We start from the raw sequence: 25,483 nt of genomic DNA, 5'->3' as shown, positions 1-25,483 counted from the left end.
CAGAGAACTTTATATAAATTTTACCAAAATATTAAGACTAAATAAGTAGTTTCATTATCCTTACTTTTTTGCACATGTAATTTTAGCCTCTGTTTCAAGATTGAATATTTGTGGGAAATTTAAAACATGCCTTATGGTGTTTTTTGTTTTTCTGTTTTGATTTTTTTGTTGTCGTTGTTGTTTTTGGTCTTGTCCATTCAGGATCACAAACTTTACACCACTGGCAGCAGCTTGCTCAACCAAATTTAGGAACCATTCTTGACCCACGACCAGGTGTCATCACTAAAGGCTTTACCCAATTGCCCAAGGATACCATCTATCACCTCTCAGATTTAGAAGAGGATGAAGAGGAAGGTATCACTTTTCAAGTGGAACAGAAACCTTCAGTATCCAAGCCAGTAACAGGAATCTTCCTTCCAGCTATTACTTCAGGTGGTGGTCCAGTTACAGGTAAGAACAGTGCTTGGTGGGGTGTGTCCAGTAATTCTGCATTTTGACTTACAGGATGGCCACTTGACCACCTCCATTTAAATCTAACTTGAATGCACTGCGTCTTGAAGAAAAGAAAAGATCTGTAGCAACAGTGGCCTTTCTCATTCTCCCCACCTCTTAGCCAGCCTGCATAAGAGAAAGATCAGTTCAGTCAGTGATTCATAAGCCTTTTGGGCTCAGGATCTCTTTATACCCTTAAAAATCATTGAGAAATTCCAGACAGCTTATCTTTGTAGGTTGTATCAATATTTACCGTATTAGAAATCAAAACTGAGAAATAATGAAAATATTAATTAATTTAAAAATAACAATTGCATGTTAACACAAATAATATGTTTTATGAAAAATAGCTATTTTCTTTAAGTAGTGAGAAGAATGGCTTTGTTTTACAATTTTGCAAGTCTCTAATTTATGGCTTAAAAGAAGATGGCTGGATTTTCATACAGCTTCTACGTTGTCTGGTATGGTATGTTGCTTTGTTTAAAGAGTAGGAAGAAAATACAGGCTGACACAGATGTGTAGTTATAAAAGGAGAGAGTATTTTATTAGCCTCTTCTGATATTTGTGGATAATTCTTTGATATTACACCAAAACCTGGTAAGTGGTAGTTTCTTTAAGCTTTACAGCAATATGGAATCCAAAAGCCTATCAGTGAACTTCTCATACTTCGTTACAAAATCTGTTGGTCTATCCTACACTTTGAGTGCATCTTTTACCCATGCGTGATTTTGTAACATCATACACTGGTCATTTGGAAAATATTGGTTCACTGAGTTATGCAGATCTTCCAAATGTTAACCTATTTCATTACATAATATATTGAAATTACATTACTGTCACCACGTATCTCATCAGATAAGTCTTTTTAGTATTAGGATGCTTAAAGCTCTCAAGGGTGGATATGAGTTCTCCAAAACTCTAATTTTCTCTTGAAAGGTGAATTTTGTCACTGACAACAAATCCTGTAAGTTATTTTTGTTGGAGAGAGAGGTTCACTGCCTTCATTTCCAAGAAAATGTCTGCCAGATAGCCAAGTCTGAATAACTGTAGTTTGTTAGTTGTTCTTTCAAGTAAAAATGGTGTTCCATGAAAAAATTTCAACTCAATTGCCCATGTACTTTTCCTTTAGGTAACCATTGTATCTTGGTACGCAGCAGAATGCTTAATGCTTACTTCCCATTTAATCACACAGAACATTAAAATACAGGGTCAAGATTTAATAAGTAGTTTTTACTGCTTCATCAAGGACATTCTTATATGAATCTGGCTTTTCATTATTTATTTTATTTTATTTTTATTTATTTATTTATTTTTTACTATTGTGGGTGGGCAGCAGTGAAGAATATTAGCGTAGCTTGGCATAGGTTGGTGCCATTGCCTTGATTTGTGCTAAGAAGTCAGCAGTTTTGCTCAGCATTGCTTTTGCACCAACAGTGCAAATGCCAGCCCAGTCCAAAAGGCAAATAACATCTTAGCATTGCTATGAAAGTAGTTTTGACCTGTGACCTGTGGATTCCCGCAAGGTCTGCAAACCACACTTTGAAAAATGTTAAAAGTAGATAGTTTGGCTGGAAAGACTGACTAGATCTTGTTGGGAGCAGGGCAGGGGTGGGGGGTGGGATTAATGTATTTTTTCAGAATATGTTTTTCTCTTATTTCTAACCTATTTTTAATCCTTTTGAATTACAGTTTTAAAGTGTTGAAGAATTCAGCTATATACTAGCCAGTTGATACTAATACAATATTTATGTATATTTCATTACCAAATTTGGTGATTTTTGTAGAAAAGACCCTTGACTAATGCTTAATTAATAAATAGTGATGAATGTTTTACATTATTAACCTAGTCTTTCAATTTTGTTTGATTCCATTATAATCTCTACTTCAGTTGCAACCTCAAACCCAGGCAAGTGTCTGTCATGCACAAACTCGACATTCACCTTCACTACCTGTAGGATATTGCATCCTTCTGATATCACTCAGGTTACCCCCAGGTAAGGGGTCTGGCAATTTGAGGCCTAATATTGATTTCCTTAACTGTGTTTTCATGAATTTATTTTAAAAATTACTTTCATTTTAACTCCCAGAATTTTAATTAATGTTCTGTGATCATTTGTCTTTCGGATATTTTCACATTGTATCTTCTCCTTTGATCATTATAACTCTTTGAAGTTGGCAGGGCAAGTGAGTATGTATTGTGTAAGTGAAAAACTGAGGCACAGATAGTTTAGGTAACTGGTCCAAAGGCAGAGAGGTAGCAATGACCCAGCTGCAACTGTACCCAGAATAAGCTAAATTGCAAGATTTGAGGGACCAGCCCTCAATACAAGACTGCCCTCACTACTTTTTTTTTTTTTAAAGACTTTATTTATTGGGGCGCCTGGGTGGCACAGCGGTTAAAGCGTCTGCCTTCGGCTCAGGGCGTGATCCCGGCGTTACGGGATCGAGCCCCACATCAGGCTCCTCCACTATGAGCCTGTTTCTTCCTCTCCCACTGCCCCTGCTTGTGTTCCCTCTCTCACTGGCTGTCTCTATCTCTGTCAAATAAATAAATAAAATCTTTAAAAAAAAAAAAAAGATTTTATTTATTTGTCAGAGAGAAAGAGAGAGCACACACAGGCAAGGAGAATGGCAGGTAGAGGGAGAAGCAGGCTCCCTGCTGAGCAAGGAACCCGACGCAGGACTTGATCCCAGGACCCTGGATCATGACCTGAGCTGAAGGCAGGCGCTTAACCAACTGAGCCACCCAGGTGTCCCTAGACTGCCCTTATTTCTGACTGCCCTCACTTCTGACACCACTTGCAAGTTCTGCAAGTTCAGGGCATTCCCAAAACCACTCTCTTTTGATAATTTGCTAGAAATATTCACAGAACTCACTGAAAGCTATTATGCTCATGGTTGCTGTTTATTACAAGGAATAGATGCGGGTTAAAATTACCCAAAGGAAGAAACATAGGTCAGAGTCTGGGAGGGTACCACATGAAAAGTTTTCCTTGTCCTTACGATTCATTACTTTCCAAGCATCAATGTATGATAGTACATGCAGAGTATTGCCAACAAGGGAAGCCCATGCAAGCCTCAGTGTCCAGATTTTTTATTGAGGTTTCAGTGCATAGTCATGATTAATTGATTGATTGATTGCCCATATAGTTGAGCTCACCTCCAGGTCCACTGACCTAAAGCCCACACCCTAAATCACATGGTTGTTCTCTCTGGCATGGCTATCCCCACCCTAAAACTGTTGGGTGTGGCCAGGCTCACCCCAAGATCTAGTATGGCCAGCCTTCATTCTAAACAAAGACACTTGTATTGGACGCACCATAGGTTACCTCCCAGAAGCTGAGGGCAAAGGCCAGAACCCTCTGGGTAAGGCCAAATTATTTACTATACAGGCTAGACCATGCATATTCTAACACATAGTTGAGAGATCTTATTAAGCCATATTGTTGCTATTTCTGTCCTACCAATTCCCAAAAGAATCTAAGGTAGTTTTCAAAGATATGTACAACATTGGAGTAATATTAACTAGGAATAGAGAAGAAAAATGAAACATAGAGGAATCAAGAGTAAGGATATAAAATGGATAGAAGAATAAAACTAGTATACAAATTATAACATAAAGTCTTATATACTTGCTAATGTGAGCCATGTACTTGAGTCTTAACTTTCTAGCTGCCAATGTGGAGAGAAATAAGTTTATAATTCACAGTGTATATAAGAGCAAATCAATTATTTAGGTAAACATTTGGGTTTCATCCAGCAAAGATCTCAATAAAGTCTGTAATGAACAGGCATATCCGCAGTTTTTCTACATTGCTCTTGTAGTCAACGAGATAACAAGTTTTATAAAATTAGTTCTTAGGAGGACTCTCAATACAGGTTGATACCATATGAAGTGTACAATTTTGAAGGACAGGCAGTTCTACAGTAAAGTGGGAACGGGGGGTGGGAAACTGGGAGTACAGTCTATAAACTGCATCAGATTGGACGTTCTTAGTTGGACTCATTTAACCAAGGAGTCAAACTTGTTTGTACTTTGTTTCTTTCATACCATTTGGTACTTTAGAAAGTTTATTTATTAATAAATTATTAGTTTTAATAATAATTTTGTTCATAATCATTGAAAATTCTGTTATCTTGATATACTTGAGTATTTTGGGTTAAAGTGAAAGTTTATCTATTAAATACTGATAACATTTGCTCAAGGGAGGAGAATTGGCTAAAGAAGTCCCTTCTCCGTTCTGTCACGATTCCCTTGAGTACGTGATTTCTTAGTTTTTCTTTTCTTTCTAACAAAACATAGAATAAGAAAGTTTCTAGTAGTTGTCAAAGCTTTTAATTATTTTTATTTTCCCAGAAACACATGTTCAAAGTCAAGGTTAAGAAAAATTTGTTTCATGGGTATCCTTATACTACTGTTGTTTGGAATTAACATTCTTGAAAATGGAAATTTTAACAATTTTAACTTCTATGAGTTCCTAGTAATATAAAATTGAAAGATTGAAAAGGAAACAATTTTTCCTTAAGAGCATCTTAGGTTTAATGTAAAAGATCGTATTTTCTAAAAAGTTGGAGAATTATTTACTCATGGATTATTGTCTCTGGTGTATTTCACTTTATGGAATGGATATATAAAAATAAAAATTTCTGGTTACTTTCTGTAATATTTTAATTTCTTTGATTTCTATCATAAAACTTAGTCATATTCCCAAAGACACAGTTTGAGTTATAATTTAAGAATTAAGTTATCTAAGGGTAAACTTTTTCATATCCTGTGAAAAGAAGTATGTTTCAGTGAGTTAGTGACTTAGTTACAAATTACAGATAATTAACCAATCACTGAAGTAACATATCAAAATTCTTATTGTTCAGATCTTTCCACAGAGTTCAGTTACTGATGTATTGCCTGTTGCTCTATATTTACTATGGATAACTAATATAATTACTTTAAATGCTGACTTGAAAATTACTTTTTATTTTTAAACACTCCTTTATCTTTTCTTTTTCTTTTTTCTTTTCTTTTCTTTTCTTTTCTTTTCTTTTCTTTTTTCTTTCTTTTCCCCAAAGCTCTGGGTTCCCTTCATTATCCTGTGGAAGTGGTGGTAGCAGTTCATCAAACACGGCGGTGAATTCTCCTGCTATGTCCTATAGACTCAGCATTGGTGAATCTGTTACCAACCGACGAGATTCCACTATAACCTTCAGTAGCACCGTGAGCTTGGCCAAACTTCTGCAAGAGCGAGGCATTTCTGCTAAAGTGTATCACAGCCCAGTTTCAGAGAGCCCCCTCCTCCAGCCTATCCCTAAAGCCCTGGCTATTCCTTCCACACCACCAAATTCACCGTCTCACTCACCTTGCCCTTCTCCTTTGCCCTTTGAGCCTCGAGTGCATCTCTCTGAAAATTTTTTGGCCTCCCGACCAGCTGAAACATTCCTCCAGGAGATGTATGGTTTGAGACCTACACGGAACCCTCCTGATGCTGGCCAGTTGAAGATGAACTTAGTGGACAGGCTCAAGAGACTGGGGATAGCCAGAGTGATCAAGACCCCTGATGCACAGGAAAATGGAAGAAGCCAAGAGGCAGAAATTGGCCTTCAAAGACCGGACTCTGCTGCTTATTTAAATTCAGGTAGCAATTTATTGAGTGGACTGAGGAGGAATCAGAGTCTTCCGGTCATGATGGGTAGCTTGGGCACCCCAGTTTGCACAACTTCACCGAAAATGGATATCCTGAAGGAAGACTGAGGTTCAGCAGTTAACTGACCTCTTAAACAAAATAGCACATGAAGGATAGCTTTGCACTGATACACGTAGTCTGGTCTGACTGAGAGACAAGGAATGTTGCAGATGGGTTGTGAATGTGGAAAGGGGAAAGGGGAAGAATGGAAACAGAATTGGGATGAGGCCCTAATGAATGAGGTCTAATAAACTGAAAGTATAAATGAATGGGTCATGAGTGTTTGGAGGCAGAAAAGGAGGAAGGGTTTAATAACTCCTTCAGTTGGGTATTCCTATCTTGAGAATAAAAAGTGACTGGACAATAAATTCAGTAATATCAAAATATACCAGTTATACTGAACTTGCTAGCACATTTACTTCTAGTAACTAAAAGCAGGAAGAACCCAAGTTAGAGATGGGAAGAGAAAGGGAGCAGCTTTCACCATTGCCTGTAAAAAGCTGCACTCCAGGGTTGCTGGGCTAAGCCCTGTCTGTTACTGAGACAACTGAGATGGCTTTTATGCTTTACCCCGTTAGGTCTGCTTAAATCACATATCCATTAAGTGGTATGTATGCAGCAGTAGCAAACAAGGAATTTTATCTTTTTCATAAAATCAGAGTAGTGGAAACTCCCTTTTGCTTTCTGTTTTTAAGCCTTTGAGCCACTGGGAGCCCAAACACCGCCCAAATTCCTTTTGTATTTGTGATTAATAAAAGTTCACTTTTAAATTTGTATTTTTATACAATACCTCCCAAACAACATGAATTGGGAAGTAGGAAGGATTTACTTTAAGAATGAAAATATGGGTAAGTTGGAACCAAGGAAATTTGTTTTCAGAATATTTCTTTTAGATAAGGACAGTGGCCAAGGCATATGAACACGATTACATGTCTTTCAAATTTCCTTGGAGGCTGGAAGGGGTTAAACCAGAAGTGCAATCAATAGGAATTAGGGAATGTTGTGTATTTATGTCTGTATGTTTTTTTGTAAGGAAAGTTAGTTGCAACTAAACTTTTTCCAAAGTGCTATGCATATTTTTCATTGAAGATGACATGTATTTGCACAAAAATTCTCAGGCATATGAAGTTATTATAAGCTAAAGTAAAACCCAGGTGCTTGCTTTGAGATTGTGGTTTTTTTAGATGTAAAATTAAAACACATCTGCCTTTTTCTTGATATCTGTAGAATTACAGAATGAACTTTTTAATGGGAAAGTCAAAGCTTTTGCTTTTTTTCTGGGATTCCTTTTTTTTTTTTTTTTTCTTTTTAGAAATTCTGTGAAACGGCAAAGTGAAACTCATGGATTAGGTTTCAGCATTCAGCAGTGTGATGCAAGGCTGTGAATTGGGAAGAAATAGACCTGTTTCGCTGAGTGTTGCTGATCAGGGTCTGTTCCTCATCAGATGACAAGGCTTCTCTACACAGTACAGTTCAGGAAAAAATGTCGGTATATGAAAGGCATGGTGATGAAGAGATGAGGGAAGGGGGCTAATTATTTTGTTTTTGAAAATGGGAGGGTATTACTTGATTTTTTTGGAGCTTAATTTGCAAATGTTTTGCTCATTTCTTGTGACTTAACTGAAAGGCAGTTTTCTGAAGAGTTCTTGACGAGAGTCTCGCTCCTTTGGTTCCCATTGATACACCTATTTTCATGCCCGAAGAGGGTCCTTCCTTTCCCCTCTCGAGGTGCCTCGCCTACATGAAGAGCTGTGCGCTCGAAAGGGTAGAAAAACCAACATGCATGCAGTAGTAAGAATGTGTGAGTTTACCACATGCTTTTTAGAAGCTTACTGAGACCTTTCTAAATTTCTTTTTTTAAAAAAAAGTGAAAGTGTCCTCTCCCCTTCTGTCAGTCATGCTGAGGTCACAACACGTTCAGAAAGGATTCCAGCAGGTCCATAAGTGAATGTAAGTGTCCCTGAATGTGGTAGACACTAAACAGAATTCCTTGTTTAAAGATGTTTAAATTTCCAGAATATTCCAATTCACTTTTTTAAAAAATAGTATTTGAGTTTCTACTTCCTAAAGTAACTCTGGGGTGCTTATTTTAGCCAATTCTTAAAGCTTTTTATTTATTCTCTAAGAAAGTAATCTTCCTATTGCCAGTTTCCAGGAAACATCAGGAAGTGGGAAAATATAGGGCCAGAGAGTAGTACAAAGTGTTAAATTATCAGATTTGTGTATCTATAGCTATTTAAGCTATAAACTAAGCTAGATTTTGGAGTGTTTTATATAATTAGTATACTTTTTTTTTAATAACTGATGCTAAAATGATCATTCTGGAGGCAGGGTGAGGGCATATTCACAGCCAAATAAGCACATCTAATTAAAGAGATACAGACTTAAGTTTTTGAAAGTTGGACTGATGTTACTGTTCCACCAGAAACATAATGATTGTGTACTGGTACATGCTTGTCTCTAGGAGGGAATCTGTTTGAAATTGGGTTTTGCTGTTTTTAAAGATTCCACCTAAAATCATTTTTGGTACAGCCTGAGAATCTCTGTTATAACAAAGTTGTGCAAAGTATAGTAAGAAGACCTGGAGCCTTGTAGGAAGTTTCTCCTCAGTTTATCTGTTATACTTCAGTCCTGTCACATTTTAGTTTTTCAGTATCAACTGTGTATGTACTTTTATGCCAGTGTAGGAAACTCTATAGTCTTTTTTTTTTTCTCCTTCAGGAAGGTTCTCAGTGATTATACCTCAGGTATTTCTGAGTATCCTACTATCTATAGGAGGGATACCTTTGTGAGCTCAGAATGAAAAGTTTTCCTGAATTATGATGATCCCAAATCTTATGTAAATAGCCTTAGGCATGGGTCTTAGGGAGAACTTCAAGACCATCGTTAAAGTAGCTTTTTAAAAGATTTTATACTTTATGTCCTTGATTTGACATGAATGAACAGACTTTGGCAAAGGGAGGAAATAAAGAGACCGCTCACAACAAGAGCTTATTCTCTAGAAAAGGTGTATTTTATACAGTATTCAAAGTCTGTTCTGTTTTTCTGACCATTCTAGTACATAATTAGTACTTGTTGGTTGCTAACATTGACTTTTGACATCTGGAACGAGAGCTCTCAAGTGTTTAATGGTCCAGTCCTTTGATGTCTGATGCGCACAGGCCTGTACTCCAAGTGCAGCACCACCGCGGTCCCAGCCGCGCGGTTGCACTGCAGAGCACAGTGCGGGGAGCACCGCTGCAGAGCACAGCGCGGGGAGCAGTGTTTCAGTGCCTCTGGGGCAGCCGGGGAAACCTGTGGTTGACTCTCTAGGGCTTGACTTTGTCAACAGGTCTTTGTGCACCTACCTTTGCTCTGTCACATGTAAATCAGATAATAAACATGAGTATCTTCTTAAGTTTTTGTCTTTCTGTGTTTTTGTCCCCGTTCTTTTCACAGATTATCCTGCATTGAGTCTTTCCTTCCCATTATGTTGGTTTTGGTAGAGAAAACAACCTATTTGCCAAGCCAATACAAAACAAACCAACAGTAGTCATAAGTAGTAAACAGATCTTACTGTATTTTCTGAGACATTTTTTAAAAACAGAGTGGATGGAGTATCTGTATTTACCATATTTCCTTAGCAAAGAAACAGCAACAAAAAGTCATTGCAGATCTTTAATTTGAAAAGACTGAGAAAATGTGAAGCAATTTTTTTCCTGTACTCCACAATTTACTGTTGATGCTCTTGGCTATTTAGAAACTGTTTTCGGCACACAGTCTCCCCTTTGCTGACCTGCCTGCTTCTCCCTTGTGGTGTATTCAGTAAACTTATGTCTTTTTAAAAGAAGGAGGGAAGGGAGGGAGGGAGGAAAAAAGGAAGGAAACGAATGAGGGAAGGAAGGAGAAGGAGGGAGAGAGAGAGAGAAAAGGAAGGAAGGAAAGATGGAAGGGACTATTTCCAAGAAACTAAATTTGAAAATTGTTGGACTCTAGTAGAAAAGTTCTTTGATGTTCTCTTTTCCCTGTCACAATTTCATTGCTGTATGTAAAAAAAAAAACTCATTTAGTATCCATTTAGAATTATGAGCATTTTATGAGAAATAAATGAAATATGTGTCTCTAATTCTTTGATATAAAATTTAGTGATTTTGTGATATCCCGAGCATCTTTAATTGTATTTTCTTTCACAAATGATAAGCATCAGTAGATGTGTTTAAGTCCCAAAACCTGAGGAGGGCAATATTTGAGGGCATTCTGTTGACTTCCATCTCTGTTTTAACTATATTAAGTTTGACTTATGCTAGTATCAAGTTTTGTTTTTCATTAGTTTTTATAAAATGACCAAAATGCCATAGAATTTTCAAATGAACAAATGTTGCTGTCCAGGTTTGGCAAAAACTCAGCTGCTGGCTGGCAGGCATGAAGAGTTTATTCTTTATGAAAATGTGAGTAAAGCACACCAAAGATGAGAGATATTAGAGAAAAATGCATAAAAAATAATTTAAAAAGTGTTCCATAACATTAATTTTCCCCCCTTCTAGCAAAATCACTAAGTTATTTAAAAGCAAGATTTTCACATTACATTTAAACATTACAACAAAGGGCCAGAAAATTTTACAAAATATTTTAATTTTGTGTAATCCACTACCACTTAGGAAACGATTTCACCATCTTCCAAGGGCATCTCTAGATCCACACAGTGCCATACAATAATGTGAAGAATTAGCGCCATGCTTCATTCATGTTCCATCTAGACCTATACATACATATATATAAATTTTAAGGTAATCAGAATTCATATTGCAAAATATTCTTCAGCCACAAAATGCAGGTCTTGCAAGTACCGCTCCAATATATAAGTACCCATGGAATTACAAATTAAAACATTAGGGGGCGCCTGGGCAGCTCAGTAGATTAAGTGTCCAACTCATGATTTCCGCTCAGGTCATGATCTCAGGGTGGTGAGATCAGCCCCCCATGGGACCCACGCCCAGCGCAGTCTGCTTGAGATGCCACTGAGATTCCCTCTGCCCCTCCCCCTATTCACACACACTCTCTCTCAAATAAATAAAAATCTTTAAATAAAAAAATATTAAAAGAAGCAAAAAATGGATGCTCAGCACCACTGGAAAACAGTATTTCACTATGCGTGAATCTGTGCATCCATGCTGAGGGCTTTTGACAAGTTTCCTCTCTCCTCACTGCTGCTGCCCTCGTTCCTCCTGAATTCCAAAGCAGTGTCTGTCTCTGACCTTAGCAGCAGCACAACCCAGAAACATTCCTAGTGTTTAAGAAAAAAACTATATTCTTGAGCTATAGTTGACACACAATGTTATGTTAGTTTCAGGTCTATAACATAGTGGCTCAACAGTGCTATACATTACACGGTGCTCGCCAGAAGTGTGGCCACCTTCTGTCACCAGACAATGTTTAACACAATATTATTGGCTGTATTTCCTGTGCTGTACTTTATATCCCCGTGACTTCTTTCTTTTATTACTGGAAGTTTGTACCTCTTCATCCCCCTCTATTTTGCCCATACCCCATCTCCACCCCTCTGGCAACCACTAGTTTTTTCTCTGTATTTATGAGTCTGTTTCTGTTTTTCTAAGCTTCATTTTTTGGATTCCACATATAAGTGAAACCATATAGTATTTTTTTTTCCCTGAAAAGATTCTCAGCATCACTAATCATTAGGGAAATGCAAATCAAAATCATAATGAAATATCACCTCACACTTGTCAGAATGGCTTTTATCAAAAAGACAAGAAGTAAGTGTTGGCAAGAATGGGGAGTAAAAGGAACCCTCTTGTCTTGCGGGTTGCAATATAAATTGGTGCAGCCAGTGTGGAAAACAGTATAGAGGTTCCTCAACAAATTGAAAATAGAAATGCCATATGATCCAGTAATTCTACTGGGTATTTACCCAAAGAAAGCGAAAACACTAGTTTGAAAAGATACATGTGCCCCTGTGTTTATTGCAGCATTGCTTACAATAGCCAAGATAGGGAAACAACCCAAATGTCCATCCACAGGTGAAAGGAGAAAGAAGATGTGGCTTATGTGCAATGAAAAATTACTCAGTGATAAAAAAAAAAAAAAAAAAAAAAAAAAAAAAACGAAATCTTGCCATCTGAGACAACATGGATGGACCTAGAAGGTATTATGCTAAGTGAAATAAGGCAGACAGAGAAAGACAAATACCGTCATAGCATTTTGACAGAGTCAACTTTTGTTTTGAAGATAAAAGGTAAGAGTGTGGAGAAGCATTCCCCTGGATCCTGAATGATGTTACTGATGAGAACAACAGATGTTTAGGGTTATGGGTCCTGCTGTTCAAGCGCTGAGCTCCAGATCAAGTGCCTATGTGTTCGTTAATAAACTTAGATTTTTGTATATACCTGTGATATGCAGAATCCTTTAAAGCCCAGGGCTCAGGGCAGCGGCCCCTCTTTTTGATGTGAGAGTGGCACTGCAGGCGCTTGTATGACTCCTGTGGCTCCCTGGCTGGGGGACATTTGGGAACAGCTGAATCAGTCGGTGGGACTTAGCAGAGCACCCTAAAGTGAGATCTTCAAAGACAAAAAGGAATCAAAGGAAATCGAGCAGTTGGAGGTAATGATAAGCTCCCTTGAAAGAACTCTGTCTTTTCCACACTGGGAGTATTCTCAGAAAGTCACAAATTGGGCTTACCCAGAAGGAAAGCTTCTAAATACTCAACTGGCTGATCATCTTTGTCACTTCCTGAGGGCCACAGCATCCCCCAAGGTGCTGCCCGTTTCCCAACCCAGTGTGCAAGCTAATTTTGATGATTGACTTGGATTGTTAAGTCACAGTTTCTCTCATTTATTTATTCAACTTCTACTTTTATACTGTTGGTATTCTGGCCTTCTCCACCTCCATTCCAAATACTAAGGCACATTGCTTTGGGGAAAGTTACGGACAATGTTAGTAGCCTCAGTCCCCTTCCTGCATCTTTGGAAAGAGCCTTTTGCACAATGCCAAAGTTTCCCTAAATTCAATCAAAGAAAAGAGCAGTTGACACTTAGACCCTAAAAGCCTTCATTTCCTTCCCCCTGCCGTTTTGGATCTGACAAAGTTGTACTCATGTCTAAAGAGAGGAAAGGAGGAAACAAAAATCCTGAAGTAGTGGTAATTAGTGCTAAGCCTTGGCCAAGTCAAGTGACCTCCTCCTGTGCCTTCCTTTGTATCTTTGCTGTTAGCCACTCTCCCCAAATCCTGCTTTTTATAAATCATGAGAAAGCATTTAAATATAAAATTTCACAAAACAGATTTGAAGCAATATCCAATCTCTAGACAGAGATGGATTCAACTGGATTAGTCAAATCTATTCATTGTTCTCTTTGTAACTTTTTTGCCTCCCTTTTCGTTTCTGAAGTTTGTCTGCATCTAGTCTGCCCATGGTGATTGGAGTTGGGGCAGCCAAAGTGTAATCATGAGGTTCCCCTCAGTTGACACCTGAGATGGGCATGACAGAAAGATGGAAAGAAACCAATTCTCCAATGACGTTGCTGAGTCTGCATCAATCTGGTAGCACTACTTCCAGACTTCATATTTCATGAAACTAATGAACCTTTTTTATTTAAGCCATTTTCATTCAGGTGATGGTTGTACATATTTGAGCTGTAACATGGTCCACCCTTTAAGAAATACTGTCGTAAATATTGGTGGCATTCCTCAGGGCTATGTTCTAGACCTTATTCTCTTCTTACACCCTTCCCCTGTGTGATCTCATCCATTCATTTATCTTTAAGTATCATCTACCCTGAAGACTCCTAAAGTGTTTCTGCCCCAGACTCTTCTTTTGAACCCCAAATCATGGAACAAACTCTGTAATGGGTGTCTGTCTCCCTAGCACCTCAAACTCAACATATCCAAGCTTGAAGTTATGATCTGCTCCTTCGAGCCTCTTTATCCCCCAGGCTTTATCATCTCAATAAAATGGCACTGCCATCTATTCAATTGCTTGAGCTAGAAACCCATGAGTCATCATTACCTCCTCCTTTTTCCTCATTGTAACATCTGATCAATCGCCAAGTCTTACTGTGTCCTCTTCTCTCCATCCCTACTGCTGCTCCCTCAGCCAAGGCTACCACTGTGTCTCATTTGACCACTGCCACGGACTCCTAACTGGTGTCCCTGCCTCCTGACTTGGCCTCACCAATTGTTTCTTTACATTGCAGTCAAAATGATCTTTCTAATATTCAAAACTAGTCAAGTCCCTTCTCTTTGACTCATAGTCCATTCCCATGGCATCTGGTGAGGCCTGTAATGTAAGCTTCATTGTGCTTTTATTGAATTTATTGTCTGCTTCCCCACTAGTCTCTAAGCTTTATGGAGCACATAAAGCACATAACTGAGGTATATCCCCCTCACAACAGTTCCTGGTACACAGTAGATAATAAGTGTGAAGTCAAATGAATGGATGAATTTACAACGTTGTTTTGTAAACTATGGGTCATGAAATCAACCAAGAAAATTTGTAATGAGCTTTCATTTCAAATAGAAGAAACAAATAGATGAGAATAGTATGTAATAAAGATACTTCATACAACTTTTTATTATAAAATGTGTAAAATATATTTCTTATAGTGAGTTGCAATAGAATAAAAATTAAAGCCACTGGTCTATCATAAGCAAGCACTTTTTTTTCTATAATGAGAAAAAGCAACTTTTCTGCTTAGGAAAACTTAGGGGGGAAAAATGGTCAAACTCCTTGGCGACTGAAAAGGATTCCTGCCCTAGGGGATTTCTACTTTTACAGATTTCAAAGCCTGAAATTCAAGGAAGAAATTGCCCACTTTGGAGTTTTAGGTTTCTGTAAGCAAATGACAAAAGAACTTAATGTCCTCCACAGATCCTGCCTGGCAACCACAGCCATAGGCCGGTTGAGCTTAGGATGCTGTTTAATTCTATTTCCTCTGAAAGTATATCTTAGGCATATTTTGTCTTGTGTCTTAGAGGATTTGTTAACTGGCTGCTTCTCCAGCCTGCTCTCTTTGAGAGCAGAGGGCCTGAGCCAATGAGGTGCTGCCATTCTGTTTCCATAGCAATAAAAGAAACAAACCTTTGCCTGCCACCTCCCAAGGACAAACCTCACAACTCAAAGCCCAAGTCAAGAGAGTCTGAACGGACGGCTGACTGTCTCCTCTACTCGGACTTTCCTTGCAATATCGAAAGACTCAAGCTGGACTATCCTTAGACGGGAAATTTGTACTCATGCCAGTTCAGCCTTTGTAAAAACCTTTGACGGGATTCACCGGAAGTCTTTCTCTTCGCCCTACACACACTGTGGGTTTTCTGCTTTGGCATTTCAGTCACTTGGAACGACCACTAACATCTCGAGTTCTGGAACCTCTGGATTTGATCTAAAATGAATGCTGATTTTATGTTGATGAGAAACAGTTTCTCTAAAAAACTGTGGTGACTTTAAGACTCTTGACTTGGAAAAGAACCACATGAGAGAAACAAATCTTTGAGCAGTCCAAGGTAAGTTCTTTGGAAAAGATGTTTTATGTAATTTTTTTTTTTGTCTGATTATTAGTAGTAATCTATGACCTTTCTGAAGGCTCTGCTGGCTCACTGGTAACTACAGTGTCACCACGTGACACCTTCAGTCCACTAAGCCTCAGGTGAAATCATCAGGGAGAAGTACAGGAGAGGAAAAGAGTAGGGAGAAAGAATCCTTAATCATACACGGGTGTGCATGCATAGACACACACACACACACACACACACACACCCCTCTATATTCGTAAAGCCACACAATGCAACATCAAGCCATTGTGAACGCAGTAGATCTATCTATGCCGACATGGAAATATCTACTAGAGATCCTGTTATGTAAAAAGAGCAAGAAATGGCATAGCGTGTAAAGTATACACTCATTTATGTAAAAATTTTTAGGGATTTTATATATATTATATATTCGTAGTCATAGAACATTTCTGGAAGTCTACCCTCAGTAAAAGCCTGTTGACAGTGGTTCCCTCGTGGGAGAGTACTGGCAGTAGAGGGCTGATGTTTAGCTGGTATGCAGTCATTGAAATATTGAAATATTGCCATACTGGTTGTATATCAGTTGACCCTTGAGTAACAACCTTGAACAACACCGGGGGTTAGGGCATTGACCCCCACCCCATGCAGTCAAAAATCCTAGTATAGCTTTTGACTCCTCAAAAATATAACTACTACTGTTGACCTACCAGCCTATTGTTGACCAGAAGTCTTCACATAACATACAGTCGATTAACACATATTATTTTTGAAAGATTTATTTATTAATTTTGGGGGGGCAGAGGGAGAGGGAGAGAGAATCTTAAGCAGACTCCATGCTGAGCACAGAGCCCAACATAGTGCTTGATCTCACGACCCTGAGCTGAGATCATGACCTGACCTGAAACCAAGAGTCAGACACTTAACTGACTGTGTCACCCAGGTGCCCCTATTTTTTTAAAATATTTATTTATTAATTTGAGAGAGAGAGCGAGAGCACATATTTTTATCTTATATGTATTATATACTGTAGTATTATATTAATAACTAACTTTCTTAATTTTTTCAGTATTCCTGGGCCAAATGGTTCATCTGCAAGTTTTTTCATATTGTCGAAAATTTCCAAAACTTTTTCCAATATATTTATTGAAAAAAGTCAGCATATAAGTGGACCTTCAAACCCATATTGTTCAAGGATCAACTTTATACATTGTCCCAGTCCCTCAAATGTCCTCTGTGCCACCTTGGTTGCCTCAGCTCCTCCTCTGGTACCCCCAGACCTCCTCATGATTAAGCAGCTAAGGGTTTAATGCCCGGCACAAAGGCAGGAGTGGAGTCCTGCAGGACCCTGTTCCAGGCCTATAGCCCATGTCTATTCTGATTGTTCAACAGCCTTGTCTCACTAGTTGTTAAATATTTTGAGTATCTATCCCCATCGGTGTTTGAAAAGAGAGGCTTTTACTTTTTAAAAGCAAAAGAATATACACCAAGACATTGTCTACAACAGGAAAAAAAGGGAACAACCAAATGTTCATCAATACACACCTGGCTAAAAATATAAATGGGTACAGTTGTAGGATAGAAATTTACACAGTTATGATGATAAACAAATCTTAGATTTGTTTTATAGATTTGCCCTAAGTATAATTTAAATTATGGATTTGCTTTAAATTTGTTTTAAAATAATCTGGCATTAGAGTGGGCTGGGTACAGATGAATGATTAACCACAAGTTGCTAATTGTGGAAGCTGGGTGACAGGTGAGTTCATTATACTGTTTTCTCTATTTTTGTACATTTAAAATTTTTATCCACAGTAAATTTAAGTTTAAAAAATGATGATATGTCTATAGTTACCAACATTAATAGAAGCTCATGACATTGTTGATAAAAAGTATATGTAGAATGTATGTATAGTTCCTTCCCATTTATGGAAAATTATATAAATCTGTTTCTTTAGTCTAGAGAGAATTCTAGAACTTATTAACCAAAATATTTTCAGTGGTCATCATGTTAGTATTTTGGATAATTTTTACTTCCTTAAGCTTTGCTGTATTATGATTTTCTTTACAGAGAGCCTATTTCAATTTAACACACACAAATAAACCTATTCTCTCCAAATATTAGGAATAAAAGCTGCTGTATACAAAAATATCACTAGGGTTTCTAATATTCCTAAACTCAGTTACCAGTTTTTGAGAACCAAATGTGTACAAGGCAGTGCGCCGAGAGCTTTCCTGACCTGGTCTCATCTCAGGTGCGTGACCTCCCAGTGAGGCGGAACTTCCATGTCCCTATTTTGCAGATGAAGAAACTGAGACCCAGAAAAGTAAAAGTGAGTGTCTTGAGGTCCCGCAGCTATTAAGTAGAGGAGCTATTATGCAAAGTCAAGACCACCCGAATCCAAAACCCAAGGAAAATCTTGGTAAAGAATGTTGTGGGGGAAGAAAAAAACTCATAATCTTGATATTCTGGCCCAATTTTCATTTTTTACCATATTCTTTTCCAACTTCTGTGCAGATAGGGACATATTTTTACATAATTGTATCCACTGCACATATACCATTTTATATCTTTGTTCTTAACCATTTCTTCATGTTACCACAGGCTTTCAAATAATCTGTTAAAATCTATGTAAAACTCCCATTGACTGTACAATAATTTACCAATCATTTTGGTTTTTTTAATTCCAATTTTTCATATTATCTATAACACTGTAACAACGATGACATTTTTGCAGTTCCTCTGTGGCTCTCCTTCCTCCTTGTTGAGTCGGTCCCTGTGGTGAGAGCCACTCAGTTTATCAGTCAAGCAACAAATACTTATCCAGGACACATTGTGGGCAAGTTGCTGTGCCAGGCTCCATGGGGACACAGAGAATGACTTGGTGGAGTCCAGCCTTTCAAAAACCGCACAGTCCGGTTGGTCAGGCAAGAAATGGAATAAAGAAGGCAGTGCTGGGAGCTAGCCTCCTTGGCCTCTCACTGCCTGCACCAGGGACTCCTGCCAAGTCGCCCAAGTTCAGGATTGGCTCCTGTCCTCACAGGAAGCAGACCCCAGGTCTGAAGCAGCAGGAGAACTTCCTTCTTGGCACTGCTACATCCTCCTTCAGACTCACCAAATTCTAGCCCCTGTGGCATCCCCTTCTTGGCCTGGGTGCTCCACCCCAACTGCCTCCTGGACCCTGTCTCCCTGAGATCTCCCGACTAGGCGCCCAAGCACAACAGAACACAGACAGCTAGATGTGGGGGCCCCATCACCCGGTCTTCAGGCTGTGCTGTTTACCCAGTCTCTTGGCCACGCAGCACCCTGGGCCCAGATCTCTGTCCCAGCTGGTCCTGCAGGCCTACCTCCACCTGCATGTCCTGCCTTTCTTCCAAGGCCGGCTCTCCAGCCCCGGCTTCACAGCCCACTCAGCTCCTTTTCTGATGGCTACCCCCTGACCACAAGTTGCCCAAGGGCAGGGTGCAAGCGTGCAGAATCCCGCAGCAGCTAGCATGGTCCTCACAGCAAGAGCCTGTAAGTATTTTTGCTGTTAAATGAGCATTTACAGGCGGCCCAGGAGTCACTCATCATTTTGAGTCTGTTTCCTCATATGTAAAATGGACTCATGTGATGGTTGCCTTTTGCTCTAAAGGCATTAAACCATGCAACTGGTTTCTTGAGCATTGGTCACATTGCACAAAGAGGTTTGTTTCATTTTTCAGTTGGTTCTTCAACAAATTTATTCCAGTGTACTATTGGAAACCAGCCATTCACTTAGAAATTCGAGTTAAATCTGCTGTCGTTGTAATCCCTCTGTGGGTCTGTTGGTTCTCCGAACACTTTTTGGCATTGGTTTTTATTTTCCATCAAATAATCCACGGATATCATCTAAAAAGTAAACTGTGTTACAAGTTTATTAATGAAAAGTTAGTTTTTGCCCTCTTGCCCTTCACTTCTCAGTTCTGCTCCTTGGCACGCTCCTTAGGGGCAACTATTTTCAGCTCTTGAAGCTATTTCTTTTGTAATTTAACCTCATACAGCTGAATAATTTGCCTCCATTCCATTTGTCAATTTTTCCGTTTTAGCCATTGTCTGTTGACTTCCTGGTGTGGTAGATGCGGATTTGGCCTTTACATGTTCTCCCTCCGTTCCCCTCCCCTGCTCTTCCAATGTCGTCCCAATTCACTTTTTTGGTTAAATCACTATGAAGTGTTTACATTAATATATCTGAGTGTGTACCTTACTATAACCACGTTTACTTTCTTCCATGATATTCTGTAACCTGGACTCATTATGCCATTTTTATTTTCTTAGGTTTCTATGTTTCTATTGGCCATCTCACCCCAGTTGCTCTGTTTCCTATTACAACTGCCCTGTAACAAATGACCACAAATTCAGTGGCTTAAAACAACATCAGTTTAATTCTCCTGCAGTTCTGAGGTCAGATGTCTGAACTGGGTCTCACTGGGCTGAAATCAAACTATTGGCAGGACTTGCCTCCTTCTGGAGGCTTTAGCGGAGAGTCATGGCCATGCCTTTTCCAGCTGCTAGAGATGCCCACATTCCTTGGCTTGCGGCCCTTCCTTGATCGCTCCTACCTCCTCTTCCCTCATCACATTTTCTTCTCTGACTCTGACTCTCCCTCTTATCAGGAGGTTTATGATTACCCTGGGCCCACACAGATAATCTGGAATCATCTCCCTACTCAGGATCCTCCACTTAATCACAGCTGCAAATCCTCTTTTTGCACGGGAGGTGACCTAGCCACAGGTTCTGGGGATGGGCGCATGGACGTGTTTGCGGGGACGGCACGTCACCTGGCCTGCTACGTGCTCTAACACATCTGCCAGATCTGTCCGTATTATCCAACAATCCATCAGCTCCAAGTCCTGAGTCTTTGGGGGCCATCGACTCGGGAACTAGCCCCTTCTGGTTTGTATCCACTTTGCAGGTGTGTAGGCCACGGCTTCCAATGGTTGTGGAGTGGGGGAGTTATTATGTCAAACTCGGATGGACGATCTTGTGCAGTTCTGTCTCCTCTCCCACTCTCCCTGTTCTTGTCAGATTAAACCTCTTTTTTTTTTTTTAAGATTTTATTTATTTATTTGACAGAGAGAGAGACAGCCAGCGAGAGAGGGAACACAAGCAGGGGGAGTGGGAGAGGAAGAAGCAGGCTCCCAGCAGAGGAGCCCGATGTGGGGCTCGATCCCAGAATGCCGGGATCACGCCCTGAGCCGAAGGCAGACGCTTAATGACTGAGCCACCCAGGCGCCCCAGATTAAACCTCTTTTAATCCTTGAATTAGGAGAAAAGCCGGTCCTTCCTCCTATGTGTCTCCTTTGCTCTCACACGACTACCACACTCACAACACTTTTGACACCAGATGTTTGTGGGTTTTCCCCCACCAAGCAACACTGGCTGGCAGTCCTGTAATTTACCTCAATTCTGGCACTCTCCACCTGGAGATAACTCCAGATCCCACAGGTAAGGACTCAGTCCCGCAGGACGGCACCCCACCCGGGCCGCCAGAGATGCCAACTGCAAATCCACATTGTCATCTACGCTTCTGACCCATCAGTTATAAATCAGAGTTTCCCATGACCCCATCCTTAGGTTCAATTAACTTGCTAGAACAGCTCACAGAACTCAGGAAAGCAGTAACTTGCATCTACCAGCTTGCTAAAGGATATGATAACGGACACAGATGAACAGCCAGGTGACTCAATCCATGCAGTGAGGTCTGGGAGCGGCCCAAGCGCAGGAGCTCCTGTCCTCATGCCGTCTGGGTGCGTCACCCTCCCCGTGTGATGTGTTTGCCAACCCTGAAGCTCACTGAACCCCATACTTCTGGGAGTTTGATGGAGACTTCCTCACGGTACGATCAGTTACTAACTCCATTTCCAGCCCCTCTCCCCTCCTTGCAGCATGGGGGGTGACTGAGGCTAAAAACTCTTAACTTCTTAATCATGGCTTGGTTTTTCTGGTGAGCAGCTCCCACCCTGGAGCCCATCCAGGGTTGCATTAGAACAACGATGCCCCGAGTGCTCTTATCACTTGGGATTCACGAGGGTTTCAGGAGCCCTGTGTCAGGAACTGGGGGCAGAGACCAATATATGTTTTTTCTAATATCTCACAATCGTATACTATCATTTTAGTGGCGTTCTGGAAAATAAAGAAGATAAACATGGTCAAGCCTCGGTGTTTATCTGGTAGTTGTCTTCTCCGCAGACATTTGTAATAGGGATTTTGGTTTTGTTTTCATGGAGCCAAGAAGGAAGAGTTTTGATCTGTAACTCAGGCAGGTGAACAGGAACGGGAAGCGGGGACATTCAGTTGCACTGTAATTTGAGTACCAGAGTTAATTTCCCAGGAAATTCTGTGCAAGACCTTCTGTAGGGACCTCACACTTCAGTGAGAGCTGGTGCGGCCCGATGGAACAAGGGCTTGGGAGTGAGGGAGACTCGCGCTTACCCCCAGCCCTGCAACTTGCTACCTCTGCGGTCATTCTGAGCCTCTACCCTCATTTGTAAAACCGGGATGACAAAAGTCGATCATGTATTGTGTACCCGGCTCGCAGTAAGCACTCAATGGCGGCGAATTTTAAATTGCCTTCAAGTCAAATCTACTGGGTGCCAAAGGGTAGGATGTTATTCTGTAGTCAAGACCTTGCACCACATCAGCAGCTTCCAGAAGCTACCATCTGTGCTTTGGGCCTTTGCTGGGTCCTTGCTAACTGGTTTCTAAGTGCTGTTGTTTTTTGTTTGTTTGTTTGTTTGTTTGTTTGTTTGTTTTAAAGATTTTATTTATTTATTTGGCAGAGAGAGACAGCCAGCGAGAGAGGGAACACAGCAGGGAGAGTGGGAGAGGAAGAAGCAGGCTCATAGCGGAGGAGCCTGATGTGGTGCTGGGATCACGCCCTGAGCCAAAGGCAGACGCTTAACGACTGAGCCACCCAGGCGCCCCTAAGTGCTGTTGTTTTGACTCTGAATGTTGTAACTCTCTGCTGTTACTTTCCCACCTCAGCAAGAGCCTCCTGCTGTAGCGGCCCAGCCGGCCTCTGCCCTCCTGCCATGCACCCCAACCCTCTCATCTACTGCACCTGCTGGGACCCCTGGAACTTGGGACCACGGAAGCTAATCAAGACCCCTCGGCCACCAACCAAGACCTCCATAGGGAAGCCCAAGTAAGGATCATAAGGATGAAATAGGACCTGGAGACTAGGTTTCCATTTGTGGGCTTCTTTCTTTTACAATATTTCTAGTCAACTAGGCAACAAAATCCCAAGAAGCCAGAAAGCCTGGCTTTACACCGCTTTCCCAGGCTGTTGGCAAACTGTTGGCAGCACGTCACTATTGCCAGTCCTGCTTTGGCTCAGTGTCATTTTAAACGACGAAATCTCAGAGTGAGCACAGCAGGGAAAGGGCTGCTTCCAACCGAAGGGCCCCAGAGAGCTTTGGGAGATGGGGGACAAGCTGTGCTGCCAACCCAGGGTCCCCTGGGAAGTGAACCTCCTCAAATAAACCTCCTTTTGCTAGAGACTCCCCAAGATCTTCCTGATTTTAAGCATTTCAGCAATTAGAGCACATATTCCAATTTTGGGTCACTGTGGCCATCGGCCTAATCTGGGAGTGATAAAACAGGTTTCTGAATTTCTAATTTTCTCTCTCCCATTATTTATTTTTCACTTTCAGGCTAATTCCTCTTCCTCCAGCTGCAAAAAAACAAAGTTATGTTCAACCACCAACGAAACCTGTTGTTGCCCCAAAGTGAGTATTTTTACATCCATGGGGGCAGGAATTGCCAGAAAACACTATGATTTCCTCCAAACCTCAGATCCAACATGTAAATTGTGTGGCCCTCTGCACCCACAGCTTTCAAAGTCACAACAAACGAGCTCTCAGTTAGGGTGCCCCTGAGAGCCACTATTTCCTGCCCTAAAAGGGAACAATCCTCCATGCACGTCATAGGCAAAGCACCTCGGGGAGCCTCCCTGGCATTTATGGTGGTGACTCACCCTTTTACTGATTACTTTGCTATGTCTAAGGTTTTCTGTAGATTGCAGATCTGGTTTTACTCAAAAATCAAAATTTTATCCATATTTTGTAAACTTAGAAGTATAACTTAGTTTTAGGCCTTTGCACGAGTCTTTGTATTCAATGTATTTTTTTATTTGGAAAATATTTACTGAGCCCCTATTATTTGCTGGACATTATTTCAGGTGCAAGGATACAGCAGGGAACACAGCAGAGTCTCTGCTCCTAGAGCTTACATTCTAGTGGGGAGAATACATATAAACAAGTTAAGACACCCAATGCATCAAGTGCTAGGTAGCAAATAGCACAGGCGAAGGGAAGAGGGGATGGTGAGCGTGGGGTTGTGATTCTATACAGGGAGTTCAGGGCAATCCTTGTGTAAAAGGGACAGCAGGAGCCTGCTGATATCTGGGACTAGCACTCCTGGCAGAGGGAACAGCAGGTACAAAGGCCCTGAGTGGGAACCCGTTTGGCACATTTGGTCTTTTCCAGGAAAGCAAAGAGGCCCATGTGGCAGGAGTGGAGGGCATAAGGAGACAGTGGAGGCAGATGAAGTCAGAGAAGAAGCAGAGATGGTGGACATCGTTGGCAGAATAGTGCCCCCCCCCAAAGATGTCCACATCTTAATCCCAGGAAACTGTGATTATGTTCTATTACTCATCAAGGGGAATTAAGTTTGCAGACGGAATGATGTTTGCTAATCAGCTGACTTTGAGATGCACAGATCATCCTGGATTATTTGGGTGGGCCCAACATCACCGCAAAGGTCCTTATGCATGAAAGAGATGTGATGCAATCGCTGGCTTTGATGGAGGAAAAAAGGCCACTAGGAACACAGGAAGCTTCCAGGAGCTGGGAAAGGCAAGGAAACAAATTTTACCGTGGAGCCTCTGGAAGGACTATAACCTTGTCAACACCTTGCTTTTTAGCCCAGTGAGACCCCTTTCAGACTTTGACCTCTAGAACTGTAAGGTGATGAGTTAGTTTTATTTTAAGCCACTGAGCTCGTAGTAATTTTTTGCAGCAGCAGTAGGAAACGCATACAGTAAAGTTTGCTGGACAGTGTAAGGACTTTGGCTTTTACTTCAAAAGGGACGACGGTGCCATTAGCTGCTAGGCCCGCCACACCAAAAACACAAACACACAAGCAAGCAAACAAAAAACCAGACTGTGTGGCTTAAGCAACAGATATTTATTTTCTCACGGTTCTAGAGGCTGGGAATTAAAGATCAAGGTGCCCACAGGGTTGGTTTCCTCTCGGGACTCTCTCCTTGGCTTGTAGATGGCCACCTACTTGTTGCCTCTTCATATGGTCTTTTCTTTATGGCTGCACATCCCTGGTGTCTCTCTGTGTGTCCTGTCTTACAAGGACACCAGTAAAGTTGGATTAGTGCCCACCCTAATGGCCTCCTTTAACATAATCCCCCTTTAAAGGCCCTGTCTTCAATACTGTCACATTCGGAAGTACTGGGGGTTAGGGCTGCAACATAGGAAGTCTGGGTGGACACAATTTAGCCCATTACAGATGGGAAGGCCTCAGAGGATTCTGAGAAGGGTCACATGATGCAGCTTGCATTTTGAAAGGACTCTTCCGGCTACTGTGATGAGAATGAACCACAGTGACCAAGGGTAGAAGCAACGAGGCCAGATAAGATGTAATTGCAGGGACCCAAGCAAGAAAAGATGGTGCTTGGACCTGGTGGAAACAGCACGGGTGGGGAGAAGTGGTTTGAGATATATTCTGAAGGTAGAAACCGGTAGGATCTGCTAATGGGGTGGGTGTTAAGTATGAAAAAAGA

The 25,483-nt window shown here is 40.8% G+C and overlaps 2 protein-coding genes across 3 annotated transcripts in view; both read left to right on the top strand.

Moving 5' to 3' along the window:
* Window positions 1–9,567, top strand: part of TRAK2 (trafficking kinesin protein 2) — a 66,995-nt gene extending 57,428 nt beyond the window's left edge. For both annotated transcript variants that reach the window (XM_026492178.4, XM_026492179.4), the window contains 3 exons: window positions 202–450; window positions 2,381–2,486; window positions 5,560–9,567. In XM_026492178.4, the coding sequence (XP_026347963.1) occupies window positions 202–450; window positions 2,381–2,486; window positions 5,560–6,238 (1,034 nt within the window). In that variant the 3' untranslated portion in view covers window positions 6,239–9,567. The remainder of the gene's footprint in view (window positions 1–201; window positions 451–2,380; window positions 2,487–5,559) is intronic.
* Window positions 9,568–15,276: 5,709 nt separating this feature from the next.
* FLACC1 (flagellum associated containing coiled-coil domains 1) overlaps window positions 15,277–25,483 on the top strand; it is a 34,365-nt gene continuing 24,158 nt past the window's right edge. Inside the window, exons 1-3 of the mRNA XM_026492184.4 lie at window positions 15,277–15,662; window positions 22,675–22,834; window positions 23,343–23,417. Of these exons, the coding sequence (XP_026347969.3) occupies window positions 22,722–22,834; window positions 23,343–23,417 (188 nt within the window). The 5' untranslated portion in view covers window positions 15,277–15,662; window positions 22,675–22,721. The remainder of the gene's footprint in view (window positions 15,663–22,674; window positions 22,835–23,342; window positions 23,418–25,483) is intronic.

The sequence above is a fragment of the Ursus arctos genome, unplaced genomic scaffold, assembly GCF_023065955.2.
Source record: "Ursus arctos isolate Adak ecotype North America unplaced genomic scaffold, UrsArc2.0 scaffold_1, whole genome shotgun sequence".
Taxonomy (NCBI): Eukaryota; Metazoa; Chordata; class Mammalia; order Carnivora; family Ursidae; genus Ursus; species Ursus arctos.
The sequence above is the reverse complement of the archived record's forward strand: the minus strand, read 5'-3'. Positions and strand labels throughout refer to the sequence as shown.